Here is a 16,856-nt window from a genome sequence, read left to right as displayed (position 1 = left end):
CATTTATTTCAAGTATTTCTATTGCATGTTTGTCATGGTGAAAATTATAGAATTTCTAGTTCACTTTTTCTTTGTAATCACAGATGGAAACCACAGAAATGGAGTCCTTGTATCCTAGTGCCTGAGTCTGTCAGACAGGGAATAATGGGCACCAGTGAAGCCTGTGGAAAGGGGTTACAAACAAGAGGTAAGGAGATTTTCTATTTATATGTGGTTTAAAATAGTTTTCTCTTTATGTTATTAAAATCATGTTACTCTTATAATGAGTAACTCCATCTCAGATTATCATTCAAGTATCAGGGAAATGTGAAAATATTTACAGAAAGCAAAATCTCCAAAAGTTTACTCAATGTATTTTGTTTCCAGAGGGCAACCAGAAGATGTGCTTCACTAAGGTGAGCAAAACAGGAAAATTGGGTTTGCTACCTAGAAGAGAGTCCATTCACATTCACACCTAGAGAGCAGCTAATGTTGGTAGGAACAAAAGACCTATACAGTGTCAAAATGGAAATCTTCAGTAAATGAACAGAATAGATCATTTGTCATGTTTAACCTGAAAAATTGCATGAGAAACATTTTGCAAGTGCAGAAACACACAGACTCAGAGAAGGTGTGCAAATAAAATGTGAAAGAACTCCAGGAAATACAAAAAGTTGTAGGTGGAGGTAAAACATGTCTTCAGCTCCTCTGCCAATGGTGTTGTCGAGGAAAAACACCAAAGTATGTATTCTAGCAAAAATTGTGTTTCAACAATATTGACACTTTGGTGGAAGGGCTTGGGAGGAGCTCTAAGAAGACATCAATAGAAAATGTCTAACAATGAGGAATTAATAGGTGGAAACATATGCATATTTGCATAAATAGGAAGTATACTTCAAAGGAAACTGTAAAAGGGTCTAAAATAATTGACTCAAGACAGGGACTTGGGTAATTATTTTTCTCCATTATGCAAATTTGAAAGCTATGTATATGTATTACTTAGACAAAAATATACTTTAAATGGTGATTTATTTAATGTACTAAATAGTTATGTAAGTGAACACATTACAAAAGATGGAAAATCTAACTCCAGGAAAAAAATATTACGCTGGAGGAGGAATGAGGCAAGCTTTTCACTGTGTTCATTTCTTGTTGTCCTCACAGATGAGGTCTACTTTTTGCACGCTTATTTGTTGGTTGAATTGTGGGTCCCAAATATATATATCCATATATCACCCCCTATACCCTTTGCATGTAGCTTTACTTTGAAAAAAAGATCTTAATTAAAAGTAGGCAGGGTTAATACTATCAAAGAATGATATAAGCATCTCTGAAAATGCCGTAGTGAAACACATTATTTTGTATAATTATGATGTGCTATTATGATAAATAAAAGTAAGAATCTGATGGTAAGATTATCCTGCGCTTTAAATCCAATGACAAGTGTCTCTGTGAGACACAGAAGACAGGGATATTGGAATGATGTAGCCAGAAGCCAAGGACCATCTGGTTCCACTGAAAGCTGGAAAGATCTAGAATGGATTCTCCCATGCAGACTTTGGAGGTTGTAGGGTCCTGCTGGTACCTTGATTTTGGACACTTAGTCTCCAGAGTGTGATAAAGAATATTTTCTTGTTTTCAGCTACCAATATGTAGAAGTTCTCATGGCTGTCATAGAAAACCAATGCAGTGTTATTATTGTTGTTAACTTGACACAGAGGTTCTTATTTTATCATTGCAAAGAATCTCATCAATGGGAATTTCTTGAAGTTTGGATTATTATTGAGCTCCCCTAGAAAGGGTTTGTCTGTGTTTCTTTTGTACAGTCAGATGGAGTCCATATCTATCTGGAAAAAAAATCTAAAAATTAATGTTCTCTTTGAGGACCCATTGTAGAAGAGCATAAACTCAGACCAGGTAGTCTTAAGAAAATCAGCTTAAGGTTGTAAATTCTCAAGAGACATTCTTTCCTTTTGTTATTCAATGCAAAGTTTTAGAATTGCAAATGGACTTATTAGGAACTTTTGATAGGCAAGTTTATTTTTATCTAGTTTCCCCTTAAACTCTGAAGACTAACCTTGTGATCTCTATTTCTAGTGTGGGGCTTTTTTAAAAAAGTCCCTATTTAAAGTCCAATCTTTGAGGTTTAATAGAAACCTTCACAACAAAAGTTGTCTTTCTTGCTTACCTTGCAGGGTCTCATCCTTTCATTTTGTTTGGGGCTCTATTGATTCTTTTCTTTCCAACAAACCTAGCAATAAATTTAGAAGATGTGTATTTTATTCAATGTTTGTATCTTTTTCATTTGGAAGGATTGTTTATGTGGCTAACTTTTAAAATTGGTGCATAGTTAGGAATCCATTTGTGTAATTACTCTTCTATTTAAAAGAAGAAGAAAATAAAGAAATCAGAAGAACATGTAGAATTACAGCCATGGCTAAAAGTCTCTGTCATCTCCAAGGAGATGGGCATCTTGAGTTGTGTTGTCCCAATCCTTTACAGAGAACCAGGCAGGCCTTCTGCCCAGTTTCTTGCTTTTAATCTGAATAAAGAAATACTGGTTGTTCCGCTTTATGGAAAAGGAAAGTATAAAAAGAAACATACATATTCTAATACTTAAAAAAAATTGCTCTTACAAGGGTCAAATTTTGGTACTAAAACAAGAAGGAAAAAGTGAAGGTGCTGGCATTCCTAGAAGTGTGAATTAATCTGTAGATGAATTCTTTTTTAATTATCCAAAGTTGCTGCTTTAAAGCTGGTTTAATAAGATTTCTGAGTACTTTCATCTCATTTGTCAGCTGTGAGCATCCTCTATCAGCATAAAGACTCAACATGTGGCACTGGAATGGAGACACAGTAGGTGCTAGAGATTAAAGGTGTCTTGTCTGAAATAGCCTGGACTTTCTGCATTCTTTTCAGGTCACTTTCATTGAATAATATTATGTGGACCAAAGGAGGTAGATCTCTAATCACTGTCACATCTTTTGTTCTTCCATAATTAGTTTTTGTCACAGTGAGAAACTTAAGTCATCTAACATAAACATTTTGATGGAAATCTGTGTGTTTTCTTCACATTCAAAGAATGTCTTTTAAATAAAAGTATTTTCCAGAACAAAACCATGGCATTTGCAGGTAAATGGATGGCATTGGAGAAGATAATGCTAAGTGAAGTCAGCCAATCCCCAAAAAACAAATATTGAATGTTTTCTCTGATATAGGGAGGTTGACTCAAAGTGGGATTAGGAGGGAGAGCATGGGAGGAATACATGAATTCAAGATAGGGAAGAAGGGTGGGAGGGAAAGGGGAGGGTAGGGAAGTAACAAGGATGGTGGAATGTGATAGTCATCATTATACAAAGTACATGTATGAAGACTTGAATTGGATGTCAACATATTTTATATACAAACAGAAATGTAAAAAGTGTGGTATTCATGTGTATTAAGAATTGTAGTGCAAAAAAAAAAAAAAAAAGTTAGGTAGACCTTAGGTAGAGGGAAGTGAAAGGAGGGGAACTCAGAGAATGTGGGGATTAGAAAATAGAAGAATGAAATTAGGTACATCTCTAATAACCTATAATACTGTATGTATTTATGTGACTGTATGACCAATGTGATTCTGCAATATGTATACTCAGAAAAGTGAAAAATTATATCCCATCTATGCATGAAACATCAAAGTATATAAGTGTATTCTACTGTCATGTATAACTAACTAGAACAAATAAAAAAAGAAAGAAACCCCTAGACTAGCACACCTAAGTGGCAACCTGCTCTCAGGTCCTCTCTTGCCCCTGTGAGAGTTTCACACTTGAATAAATCCTATTCCTTAAAAAAAAAAAAAAAAAAGTATTTTTTTATTTTTTAAAAATGAGCAAAATAGTTCAGTATCAAAATAAGTTCTGGGATGCCTTTGCTTTCAAATAGGGTGGAGTAATATATAGGAAGAGGTTAAAAAACAGGATAGTCTAAATAGTATAGCAATTTGTATCTTGTGTCCAAAAATGTAAATACATATAAATATATATGTATTTCTCCCATTTTAGCAAGGTATTTTTATTTCAATCTTTTTCAGAATGTAATTTTTAAGATTTTAATGTAACTGAATATTCTTGAAAAACAGAATTAAATTCATTATATGAACAAAACTCAAAGGAAACAATTCATACGGTATGTCTCAGTACTGTATTTTCTGACTGAAAATCATTTTTAAGTGCTGTTATCTTCATAGAAAGAGAGAGTTAAAGCTTACTAACCAAATCTGTCTAAAAAACAGAGAAATATACCAAAAAGCTCACACTTTGAAAAGCCCCATGTATCATCACAACCTGTCCATAAAGTATCCAAACCCTCAATGTGCTAATTTTCTACCAATTAAGATAAAATACCTGAGATAATCAACATGAGGAAGGACAAATTTATTTTGGCTCACAGTCTTAAAGGTTTCAGTCCACAGTTGTCCCATTACTTCTGGGCCTCTTGTGAGGCATATCTTCATAGTAGGAGCACATGGCAGAAGAGGCTGCTCACTCAAAGTAGCCAGAAAGCAAAAAAAAAAATAAAAAATAAAAAATAAGAGACAGGAAGGGGCCAGAGTGCCCTTCAAGGTACGTCTCTAATAACCTAACTTGCTTTCCCTAGGCCCCACATCCTGAAGGTACCCCCACTTTCCATGGTGCCACACACATGCTGGGGAATGGGCCTCTGGACAACATTCCAGACCCAAACTATGGCAATCAGCTAGTCATGTTTTCCTATCTGATACCAGGAGTACTTTTTAGGAGAAAAAGAAGATACTTTTAGATTATTGGACATTCATTCTCCAAATGTAGAATAAAAACTTATAATTATGTAAGTTTGTTCTGTTATGTTCATTTATATAAATCACAAACAAAAAGGCATTTCAGTAGATTCAGAAAGGGAAACACATACCAGTTTTTGTTGTGACTGGGTAATAACAGAGAGAGATGGTCATAACCACTTTTATTTGAAAATGAAACATTTTTTTTTGTATGGGAGGGGAGAGGAAAATTTCTCCTTGGGAGGAAAGTGGAGTCATTTCATCTATTTTCTTCAGATCTTGGACAGAAATGACCTACATTAGAACTGGGGATGTAGCTCAGTGGTAGAATGCTTGCTTAGCCTGCAGAAAGCCCTGAGTTCTATCCTCAGCATTGCCTAATACTATTACTAATAATAGAAATGACCTACATTAGCTGTAGGATATGGGAATTTCCAGTAGGGAATGGGGAACAACTGCTATCTACCCCACAGACCCTTCTTCTAATGTCACTTTCTTAAAAGAGCAAAGACATCTGGCAATACCTTTCCTGTGTATTTAATGAAAGGAGAACTTGTCCCCACTTCCCAGAACAACCTACTGAAATTTCTGATTTAGATGACAAGCAAATAATTATCCAAATATATTGTTATCAGTACCTTTTGTGAGGGCAGTTTTCAATGTTTTAATGCTCCACAGTTTAATTCCCAGCACTTCCTCTTTCCTTCCTCCTCCTCCCTTTCCCTGTTTCCTTTCATCTACTCTTCTAATCTTTCTTCTATTTACTTATAGTGTGGGGTTTTTTAGGGGGGCAGTGGTACTGGGGAGTGAACTTGGGCACTCCACCACTGAGCCACATCCCCAGCCCTGTTTTGTATTTTATTTAGAGACAGGGTCTCACTGAGTTGCTTAGTGCTTTGCCATTGCTGAGGCTGGCTTTGAACTCAAGATCCTCCTGAGCCACTGGGATTACAGGCATGTTATAGTCTGTTTTTTAGTTGACTTTATAGATATACACAATGGTGAAACTTACTGTGGTATACTCATATGTGTACATAGCATAATTTGGTCAATTTCATTCTGCTCTTCTCACTTTTCCTGTCCAGCTTCCCTTCCCCCTCTATCCCTTTTTTTTTTTTTTTACTCCATTTTTGTTCTTTCTTTTTTCTTGGGATCCCCCTGCCCTTTTTTTACCCAGTTTGTTCTAACTTTTGTATAGGAGAGAGAAAATTTACCCTGGATTTTCTGAGTCTACCTTATTTCACTTAGCTTGATGTTCTCCAGTTCCATCCATTTTACCAGCAAATGCCATCATTTCATTCTTCTTTATGGTTGAGTCAAACTCCATTGGGTATATATATATACCACATTTTATTTGTACATTAATTTGTTGATAGGGCACCTAATTTCATTCCATAACTTAGCTATTGAGAATTGCACTGCTGTACCTCTATCACTCACTATAGGATGCTAATTTTAGATTTTTAAGAAATATACCAAAAGTAAGTCACAGGGTCATATGGTGGTTCCCTTTCTAGTCTTTGGGAAATCTCCATATTGCTTTCCAAAGTGGTTATAACTTGCAGTCCCACCAATAATGAATGAGTGATATTTGTTCATATGCTGACTCAGATATTTGTTTTTCTTTTCTTCTGCATGCAATATTTCATTGAGTATGTTTTGTAGTGCAGGCTTAGTGGTTATTAGTTCTTTTACTTTTTATTTATCATGGAGGTTTTTTTTTTTTTTTCCATCTTCCTTTCCAAAGGATAGTTTTACTAGACACAGTAATCTTGATTGCCACCTGTTTTCTTTAATGGCTTGGTGTATATTATTCCAAGCCTTTCTGCTTTAAAATTCCAGTCTGACAAATTCATTGAAATTCTAGTTGGCTTACCTCTAAAAATGACCTTCCATTTTTCTCTGGCAGCTTTTAAAATTCTATCCTCATTATGTATATTAAGCATGTTAATTATACCAGGTCTTAGAAACTTTTTTGATCTTGACTATTTGGGTTTAAAAATGATTCTTGTGTTTGAGTTTTCATCTTATTCATAAGTTTCAAGTTTTCTCAGATAATATTTTATTGGAATGGTTGAACGTTCCTTTCCTTTGTATTTCAGTGCCTTCATCTGCAACAAAGATTCCTACATTTGGTCTCTTAATGTTATCCCAAATTTCATGAATCTTCTGGTCATGGTCTTTAAAAATCTTTTCCTTATTCTTGACTTTATTTTCAAGATTATATACTTTGTCTTTAAGACCTGATAATCTGTCTTCTATGTGGTTTGACTTATCAGTGATGCTTTCAACTGAATTTTTAATTTGATGTATTGGGTCTTTAATTTCCAGGATTTCTGTTTGTTTCTTTTTCAAAATCTCTAGCTCTTTATTAGAAAGATCTTTCACTTCCTTTTAAGTTTCTTCATTATATCTTCTTTTAACTCATTGAAGAATTTAATTGTAAAGTTTGTAAATTCTATCTGAATTTATACACTACTCTGTATCTTGGGTATATCTAAGTACCTACTAGCTTTCTGTTGAGTCAGAGGAAAAGACAGTTCCTAATTGTCTGTGACTTAGCAGCCCAATTATTTTCTGTTAGGACGTGCAAGCTTGTGTACCCTCCTGAAGAAAAGCCCCATATATCTAGTGCTGTCAAATCTAGTGTGGGCTGCTCTAGGTATATTTTGGAGTGTGTAGGGTGTGGAATGTAAGGTAGATGTATTGCACTCTGTTTGATGTTTCACCGGGTGGCCCATGGAGAGGGCTGTCAGGCTACTGACTTCTCTGGAATGCAGTGGTCACAAGTCTGTGGGTTTGTATCTGGACACACTGGGCAGTGACTAGTGTCTGTGAGATTCTCCTCTGTAAGCCCTGTTGTGGGCTACACTGCCATCATGTATGCGTAAGGTTCAATATGGATGCTTGGGATTATCCTTAGGATTTGCCTTCTATGGGTGTTATGGTTTGGATGTGAGGTGTCCCCCAAAAGCTCACGTGTGAGACAATCCAAGAAGGTTCAGAGGAGAAGTGATTGGATTATAAAATGATGACCCAACCAGTTAATTGATCCCTGATGGGATTTGCTGGATGGTAACTGAAGGCAGGTAGGATGTGGCTGGAGGAAGTGGGGCATTAGGGGTATGGCTTTGGCTATTTGTATCTGGCAAGTGGAGATCTCTCTCTCCACCTTCTGAGCATCATATGTGCTGCTTCTCTCCTCCATGTTCTTCCTCCATGATGTCCTGCCTCACTTTGAGCCCTGAGCAATGGAGCCAGTTGTCTATGGACTGAGACCTCTGAAACTGTTAGCCTCCAAATATACTTTTTCTCCATTACAGTTGTTTTGCTTGGTTCCTTTAGTCACAGTGGTGAAAATGCTGATTAAATCAGTTGGTTCATGTGAACGAATGAGAACTGAATTAATTGGCAACTGTGGGATTCATAGCTTTGGCTCCTCCTAGAGATGCTGGGGTACAGGAGCTACTTCCCTGGTTGCTATGATTTTCTTGTCAAGTGGTTCTTGTTAAGACAGCCCAAGGTTTCAAGCCTGCATTCTTGGAGGGTGCTGAGCTTTTTTAGCTGACTCTTTCCGTTGGTTGTGGCAGCACCAGACATAGGGCTCAGAACTGTTGATGACTGCTGTAGGATGCTATATGCCTGCTCCCTTCATGTAACTTTCTTTAAAGTGCTATAGAGCTTGGTAGCTGTCAAATGTGTGAGATGTTTGACTGTAGGCTTTTTGTTGGTGGTCTGTGATGTAGAAACCTCCATGTTGGCTGATGTAGATCACTGGGGTACCATCCGTGTGTCTGCAATAGAGCATCAGTTGCCCTGCCTTTGAACTACTGTTAGTAGGTGGTTGTAAATTGTTGGGTGCTTAGTCCCCTCTGCTGGGACTTCTATATACTGGTGCTCTGTAAGTGCTTGGTGACTATCTCTAATTGTGGGGCCTGCGGATGCAGGCTCTTTGTGGCCATCTGAGGTACAGAAGCCTCTGCTGTCACTGGTGCAGCTCAACAAGTGTTGCCTAGCACTAGGTTGCTGGTAGAATGTCAGTTGGCCTGTCTTTGATTGAGCTCCTGCTGAGCTTGGTCTTTGATGGGTGCGGGTTAGCACTCCCTGGGAGTAGCTCTCAGATCAGTTCTACCCCACTTCCCTTGTCCCTGGTGATAGGGAGGGTACTTCACAATTCTCGGCCAGCAACAATCCCTCTAAAAGTTCTTTCTAGCTGAATTGCTGGGATAACCCACTTCAGAGGTATTCCCTCTGGTTGTATTGGTTACTATATTAAGGACAGGAGAAATGGTATTGATTTAATTACTTCTAGGGAGGCTGTCCAGCTGTGGTCTCTACACAAAGACTGCCCTGCCCAGCACAGCTTTCAGTTCCGAATTATGGCTAAGCTATATGATATCCTTTACTGTCATGCTGCTCCTATTCTGTTTAACTTGATCTGCTTTTCTTTCCAGCCATTGTTAAGAAGTACTGGATAGGCTTTTCTCTCCCTCTTTCTCTCCTCCTACCCATCCCTTAAATTCCACTCCCATCGGGGTTTTAGATCAAGGAATTCTGTCCTTATTTTCTACTCTGGCAACCAAACTCCAACTTTCTCCAAGTCTCAAGCTGTCCAATATTGAATTTTAGAGACTTCTGTCACCCAACTCTCTGATCAACTGTTCTTTACTACTTCTTCACTGGGTCATGGAGAGGTCAAGAGCTCCTGCCTAGATCTGTTCTGCCATGCCCCATTTTTATTGTGAGATCACCTTTAATAAATGTGATAATCTCATAGGAAAAAGTGATCAGACCCCAATATTCTTTGCATTAAAGAATCCTCTTGGGGAGGCTTCTAACTTCCAGTCTGACATCCAGAACAGAATACACTATTAGAAGGCATAATATTATTTATCAAAAAGCTTCAGATACCAAATGATGGATTATAAATATTTTAAGGAACTTTCATGAGATCTCTGCAAAATATAATTGCTAAAAGTGTAAAAATAAGGAAGGTCAGGTTAGAATATAGAAATTAAATGGACAGCATATGCCAACTCTCAAAATTAAAATATCCTCAGAGTGTAACAAAAGGATGGGTTTTATAATACCCTAGGCACTGGGTTTTGAGAGTCAAGTGTTGGATTCAGAGTAGAGATTGCATTTTAATGTAAGTGAATAATTTTTCATTTCCTTTACATGTTTCCGGGTAGGATTATCTTTGTGGCTTTCATGGTTGCTGCAGGTAAAATATGCACATTTAAAAAAACTGGTGATAAATTTCAAATAAATACTTTAGAAAACGGGCAATCAAAAGCAGAATGCTTTAGGGCTGGGGTTGTGACTCATTGGTAGAGCACTTGCCTCACATGTGTGAGGTACTGGGTTTCCCTGATGGAATGGATGTTGGGGATGAAGATGGGTGGGTGACAAGTAAAGATTGTTCAACAGAAGAATGTAAAACTCTGATCAAGAAATTTCTCTTTTAGCCATATGGGTCTCAGGACTATCTTCCCTTCAGGAATGCTAATATGAATTTCAAAGTCTACTGCAAACTGTGTAAGTGTAATAGGATTACTTGTCTCTTGTCCAGGACTGAAATTCTCTCTTTTCAAATAGATGCATATCCCCTGGCTTCCCTCAAGGTCAAGGTGTTCATTTTTGTTTAACCTACATACCATCTCAAGATTGTATTAGGAGGAGGTAAAATGAGTGCATTTTTTATTTGCATCTCTAAACAGAACAGAAACACCAATCCTTCTTCTGGGTAGCAGCAAGAGAATGTGGAGCCCACAGTTACACTAGGGATTATAAAAACTAACATAGGAGCCTCAAATAGCTCTACTGCTATTTGTGAATCCAAACAGAAGCAGAAGTTACTAAACAGTATATTTTTAGGCCAACCACATTATGAAAGATTAACAGATGCAAAAAAAATAAAATAAAATCACACTCTTAATCCAGGTTATATGGGGAACAAGAATTGAAAACCTATTACAGTCAATTAATCTCAATAAGTACATGAGGTGATCTGCTTCATAGTAGGATATAAATCATAGAAGCTGAAAATAGGAAGGTTGGGGTTCATGAGGCTTTGTAATTATGGCAAGAAGGGATTTAGAAACCTGTGCTGAAATAGTAATATTTTGAAAGGATTAGAAAGAATATGCATAAAAGGCATTTTAATGAGCTGGGGTTGTGGTTCAGTAGTAGAGCGCTTGCCTAGCATGTGTGAGGCACTGGGTTCAATCCTCAGCACCACAATAAATAAATAAATACATAAATAAATAAATAAATAAAATAAAGGTATTATTTCCATGTAAGCTAATTTTTTTTTTAAAAGGGCATTTTAAGAAAAAAAGCCAACAGCAACACTTACTAGCTATCTTATATTCAGAGCAAAGTATAGTGATGAATTGAAAGGACTCAGTGGTTTTAGGCCAATGAGAACGGGATAATATTGACATAAAAAGCTAACAGAACTTATACACAAATGCACATACACACATACAGTGAGAGAGAGAGACATTCTTAAATATTCAAGAGTAGTCATTCCTCTGCCTAAAGGAATCCTCTGTCTATATCCTCTGCCTATGTAGTTGATGCCACTTGTTTCCTCCAGTTGAAAATAAAAAGTGTAGAAGCCTAACATGGAGAGGCGGTCTCCTGTGATGAAAGCAGGGAGCATTCATGTGAATGCTTCAGTGAGAGGCAGCTCCACTCAAGCCGTGGATTGGCCTCTCAGTACTTGTGTGAGGTTGGTCCAACTACTTACCCTGTCTGGATCTCAGCTGTCCTATCTACAATGGGATAATCATTCTAGTTTCTTGGTGATTTTGCCAGTGATCATGTTTATGAAGGAAACCTTAATTCCCTTTGTTTTTTTCAACCCTTAGAAGATGGTGATAATTAGAAGCTAGGGAAAATGTAAATATCTCAAAGCATTTTTTTTTTTTTTTTGAGTAAAAGTAACTAGTGATGAGTAGAGAAATTCATCAGTTATTTGAAGGGTATGTAATGTGTGACCAAATAACTTTCCTTTGGGAAATTTTCCATGTAGAGTTAGCATATGCAAGAATTGCTGCAATTAAGAAATTTTTATTACCTTCTTTTTATGTAACAGAGTTTTCCAAGCTCATTTGCCGATAGCCTATTTTTCAAGGAATGCCAACTAAAATCGTTATGTTATTGTGAAATATAAATATAGTATCATAAAAATCACAGAGGTAAAATTTTTATGAAGAATCAGTGTAGGATTCTCAAATGTTTTTGTACCAGTTAAAAAATAGATAGGTAAATAGGTAAGTAGGTAGGTAAGTAGGTAAGCAGAAGGGAGACCAGTAGAGTTGAGGATGAGCATCAAGAGAGCAGGGAGGAAAAGGGGAAGTACTAAGGAATTAAATAGAGCTATCCTATACAAGTATGAATATATCACAGTAAATCTCAATATTAATTATAATTTACTAATAAAAACATATTACCTAAAATAATTGTATAAAAACCGAAGTATGAAATTGACAGTTGGTGGACATAGCTCAGTTTCCAGCATTTAATTTCAGCAGAGTAATTGTAGGTTTAAAAAAAAAATCATAGTTTTGAGACCAAGGTTGAGAAGAAATAGATATTAAGTAGATGACATTACAGAATATTTGTCAAAGAAAACCAGGAAAGAAGCATGACAGCTCATGTTTTGAAGAGCAAAGACAAGACCACCCTGTACACATCTAAAGACAAAGCAGAATGAAGTGGCGGGGAAGGATCTTGAAACTGTCAGGAGGGGGGGAAGTCCTTGAGGGAGTCAGCGCTGGAGATGGGGACAGGATGTGATCCACTATAGAGGTGACTTCAGGAACTGAAAAAGAAGGAGCTCCTTTTTCTTTTGCTCTGAAGTCCAGGGGGAAGTAGAACACAGGTCCTGGGGAAACTGAGGAAGAAAGATAAAAGCTTTTACAGAATGGTTCAGTGTTCACAGAGACCCCTTTCTCAGTAGTCACTCATGATCTTCTTCATGTCCAGTAATCTCTTCAGCCCACAGAGGTCTGCTTCCTTAGACCCTTAACCTCTACTCCTGTGTTGGGATTTTATCCTGGAACTCATGCTACCCTGGACTGAGCCTGGTCCCTGTTCTGAGCCTGCCTTCTCCTTTCCACTCAAACCTTAGTATGCCATCAGTCTTCATAGTTCTCTTTCCATCTGCCATGTCTCCCCAGGTCACCCCAACTTTCTTCCCAGGATTTAAAACTCTAGGGATATTCCTAAGCCTTTATTTCAGTGAAGTCATTTCTCTCAATTCCAGGTTTAGGATTTGCCCCTTAAATATCAGTTGTTGTACAAGCAGTATACCATGGTATACAAGTGTTATTTTAATTATGAACCCTTTTTTTCTACCTCCAGAAACTGGACTTCTCTTCCTGAGTTTCCAATACCAGGGAGTTGCATCTTTAGCTGTCCATGAACCAAGAGAGTCAGCCTTAGCATCCTGTGAGCCCCATCTTCCTAAGGCCTCTGCATCTACCTGAGTATCACAGCACCTCCCGATGGTTCTCCCTATTTCCTGACATGTTTATTTTTTTTTTAATCTATCTCAGATTGAAGTCAGAATCACCTATGTAGGGGAACTCATCTGATTGTTACCTGCTTAAGACATTTCAGTGGCTCTGTCTTCACCGCCATTGTCATATGCCTCAAAGGGCCGCCTCAGCCCAGTGCTGTTTTACTTCTCGAAGACCCCATCCATTGGCCAGGCGTTGCCAAGGCCACAAAACACTCATCACCTCTGGGCTTTTTATATCAGGAAACCTTTTCACCTACCTTTATTTATTGGGATCTCTAATGTCCCCCACTCCATCTCCGATATCACCCCCTTCTTCAAATGATTCCATTCTTCCAGCTGTAGTTAAGCACTTCTGAGCATATACTCCCTAGTTTTGTGTACTTTATGTATCATAGTCACATTATAACTTGAATGTTCTCTTATTAGGTTTTGTTTTGTTTTTAGTACTGGGATTAAACCCAAGGGTACTTTACCATTGAGCTACATCCCTAGCTATTTTTATTTATTTATTTATTTTTAAATTTTGAGGCATGATCTCTGTAAGTTGCTTACTAAGTTGCTGAGAGTGGCCTCTAACTTGTGATCCTCTTGCCTTAGCCTCCAACTCACTGGGATTTAGGTGTGTGCCACCATGCTGGGCTCCCTATTAGGTTTTTTAGCTCCTGAAATATAGAGATTGTGCTTTATTCATCTTTATATCTCCAGTTACCCAAATACCTCTATATTGCATAAATAATTGTCACTTATTAGATGTTTGCTCAATAAGTATGAATCAAGAAGAAGTTAAGAACTTTTGTAAAAATATAATGAACAGAAATACATGTAATGAATGTATGATTTTATTTTGTAGAGTCAAAACCAGAAATAATAACACATTAAACTTATTGTTATAAACTAGCTTTTTAAACATTTAAATCAAATTATGGAAACAGGAAATGTGCTTATAAAGTTGAATCTCCTGGAGAGCAGAGGCTATATCAGTCTAACTCCATATTGGGCAGATTTTACAATTTGCTTCAAAAGTGTATTTGTAATGAAAGAAAACTGAGATGGTATCACACAACTTGATGTTTGAATGCCAGGATCATGAATTGAACTTATATAATTTATCAAGTGTCTCACAAATGTTCTTGAAATTTGGAGGACTTTGTCCCTTACATAGGAGAAAGCAGGAGAAAAATGCCGATTCTCTTTCTCTAGACCACTGTATTCACTTGGTGATGAATTCACTACCACCATCACCAAGGGCTATTTGGTGACATCTGGAGGCATTTTTTATTGTTCATAACTGGATTGCAGAGGGTGATACTAGCCTGGCCCTGGATATCAATAGTGCTGAGGTTAACGATTTCTGTTTTAGAACCCCAGTTGGAATATTAGCTTTGCTTTCCCTCAGTCAGACAGATCTAATTTGAAAATGTCTGTATTTTCTGGATTGCTCAAATAATTTACCATACAAATAATATTTCTGACAATGTGTGCCTATTGTTAATAATAAGCTAATTGGTTAACAGTGTGTATAGCTGTAAATTGATTACAAATGCATTTTAATCTGTAGCAGTGCTAACCACTTCTTTAAAGAATCATTTGTTTCAATGTGTGGATCCGAGACACTTCAGAATTCACAATTGGACAGCGAATGGTAATGTGACAGTTGCAAAGCTGCAAACTCGTAATTAAATTCTGAAACACTTGTGCAGAATGAAATTTTGAGTACTGTGCCATCTTATCAGCGGCCTCCCTGGGAAGTTAAGGTTTTGGAGTGACATGTATGATATAATTACACTCCACATAAAGAGCTATTTATTCTGTGTTTGTATTTTAGAACCTGCTAAGTTTGATTTGTGTTGGTATTATTGTAACAACCCAATCTATGGTTAGCACAGTCAGTACTTAATAAGTAGTTTTTCTTCCTAATGTTACCAGAAAAATAATTTTGTCTCCATGGTGGTTGGTATCTACTAATATATTTTCCATATTAGGCATTTATTCCCTGATACTGATTATTTGTATTTTTTGAACTTAATGACACTTGTCCCTTTTCTGAGTCCCAATAGAAAATTATCCCAGTCACATTTTTGTGTGTGTGTGTGGTAATGGGCGCCTTTATCACTGAGCCACACTCTTGGCCCTTTTATATATTTTGTTCAGAGACAAGGTCTCGCTGAGTTGCTTAGGACCTCTCTAAGTTGCTGAGGCTGGCTTTGAATTTGCTATCCCCCTGCCTCAGCTTCCCAAGCTGCTGGGATACACATGTGCGCCACTGCACAGGCGTTATCCCAGTTTTCTCTAATAGCTCTAGATCCCTTCTTCTTTGTGCCCTTATTATTTGTTGCCCTTTCTATATATAGTACAGCTTGTCCTTCAGATACTTAATCTACTAGGTTAAATGTGTACACTAATACTCCCTGTCCCCACCAGTACCTAATCTGAGCAGTGACTTTTCTTCTTTCTCAGTGGAACTATGAATCAAATAGTGTGCCTTCTTCTCACCTTCTGCTTGCCAAGGGATAGGCTGCATAATTTTCCAGCCAGTGAAGGTTCCAGTTTCCTAGATTTGACTATCAAGTTGAGTGAGCCAAGGTGTAGATTTAATCACATCTCTGTGCTATTGAAATTTAAGGACTACCCTAGTTTTTGTTCTTGGCATGTAGATTGTTGTTCTTCCCTTCCTGTTCTGTGAAATAACTTGTGCCCTCTCTTCTCCCCTCCTCCTCCTCCTCTCCCCTCCCCTGCTCCTCCTCTTTTCCTCTGTATCTCTTCTGTCTCTAGCTCTACTTTCTGTCATTCTCTTTTTGCTAAGTAAATCAGAATTGGCTCTCTCAATTACAATTTTAAACACTTAATATCATACTCTTAATAACTTGAATATATGCAACACATTATTACTATATTCTGTATTCAAAAGAATGGAATAACTGGGGAATTGCTCTGCACTCTTTCCAATTCTTAAATAAATATATCTTATTAAGTAAAAGACCTACACATCGGATCCCAATTCTCTTCTTTCTTACTGATGCCAACTTAATATAAGCCATATCATCATACTGGACTATGTTATGAATCTCCAAATCTACACCTGATATTTCTTAAATGACTAAATGTAATTATTTCTCATTACATGTTTAATGTTTTTAACATATCACTATACACTTCTAAAATGTAAAATGTAGGGCAGTTCATGATGTGGTTCCTATTTTCATTTCTTAAAAAAAAAGACAAAACTTTATTTTATTTATTTTTATGTGGTGCTGAGGATTGAACCCAGGGCCTCACACGTGCTAGGCAAGAACTCTACCACTGAGCCCCAGCCCCAGCCCCTCCTATTTTTCTTTATTACCTTACCTGATACTGGCCCTCTAATGCCTAATTCAGCTTCACACTTCATTTTCCCCAGGTGGTCTGTTTTCTCTGCTTTGCCTAACATTGTCATGATGCTTTCAAGGTAGGAGTTTCTCTCTTTTCCCATGCTGTCTTCCTTTCAGGCTTGTATAGTGGTTAGTTGGGATTATTGGCTAACTTAGTCCTCTATCCTAATGATTTTTA

General features: G+C 37.3%; 1 protein-coding gene across 1 annotated transcript in view; it reads left to right on the top strand.

Annotated features, from left to right (window-relative positions):
* Window positions 1-16,856, top strand: part of Thsd7b (thrombospondin type 1 domain containing 7B) — a 697,342-nt gene that overhangs the window by 376,586 nt on the left and 303,900 nt on the right. The window contains exon 11 of the mRNA XM_076866252.2: window positions 84-187. Coding sequence (XP_076722367.2) covers window positions 84-187 — 104 coding nt within the window. The remainder of the gene's footprint in view (window positions 1-83; window positions 188-16,856) is intronic.

This window comes from Callospermophilus lateralis, chromosome 9 (genome assembly GCF_048772815.1).
Source record: "Callospermophilus lateralis isolate mCalLat2 chromosome 9, mCalLat2.hap1, whole genome shotgun sequence".
Classification (NCBI taxonomy): Eukaryota; Metazoa; Chordata; class Mammalia; order Rodentia; family Sciuridae; genus Callospermophilus; species Callospermophilus lateralis.
This window is presented reverse-complemented; position numbering and strand designations above follow the sequence as displayed.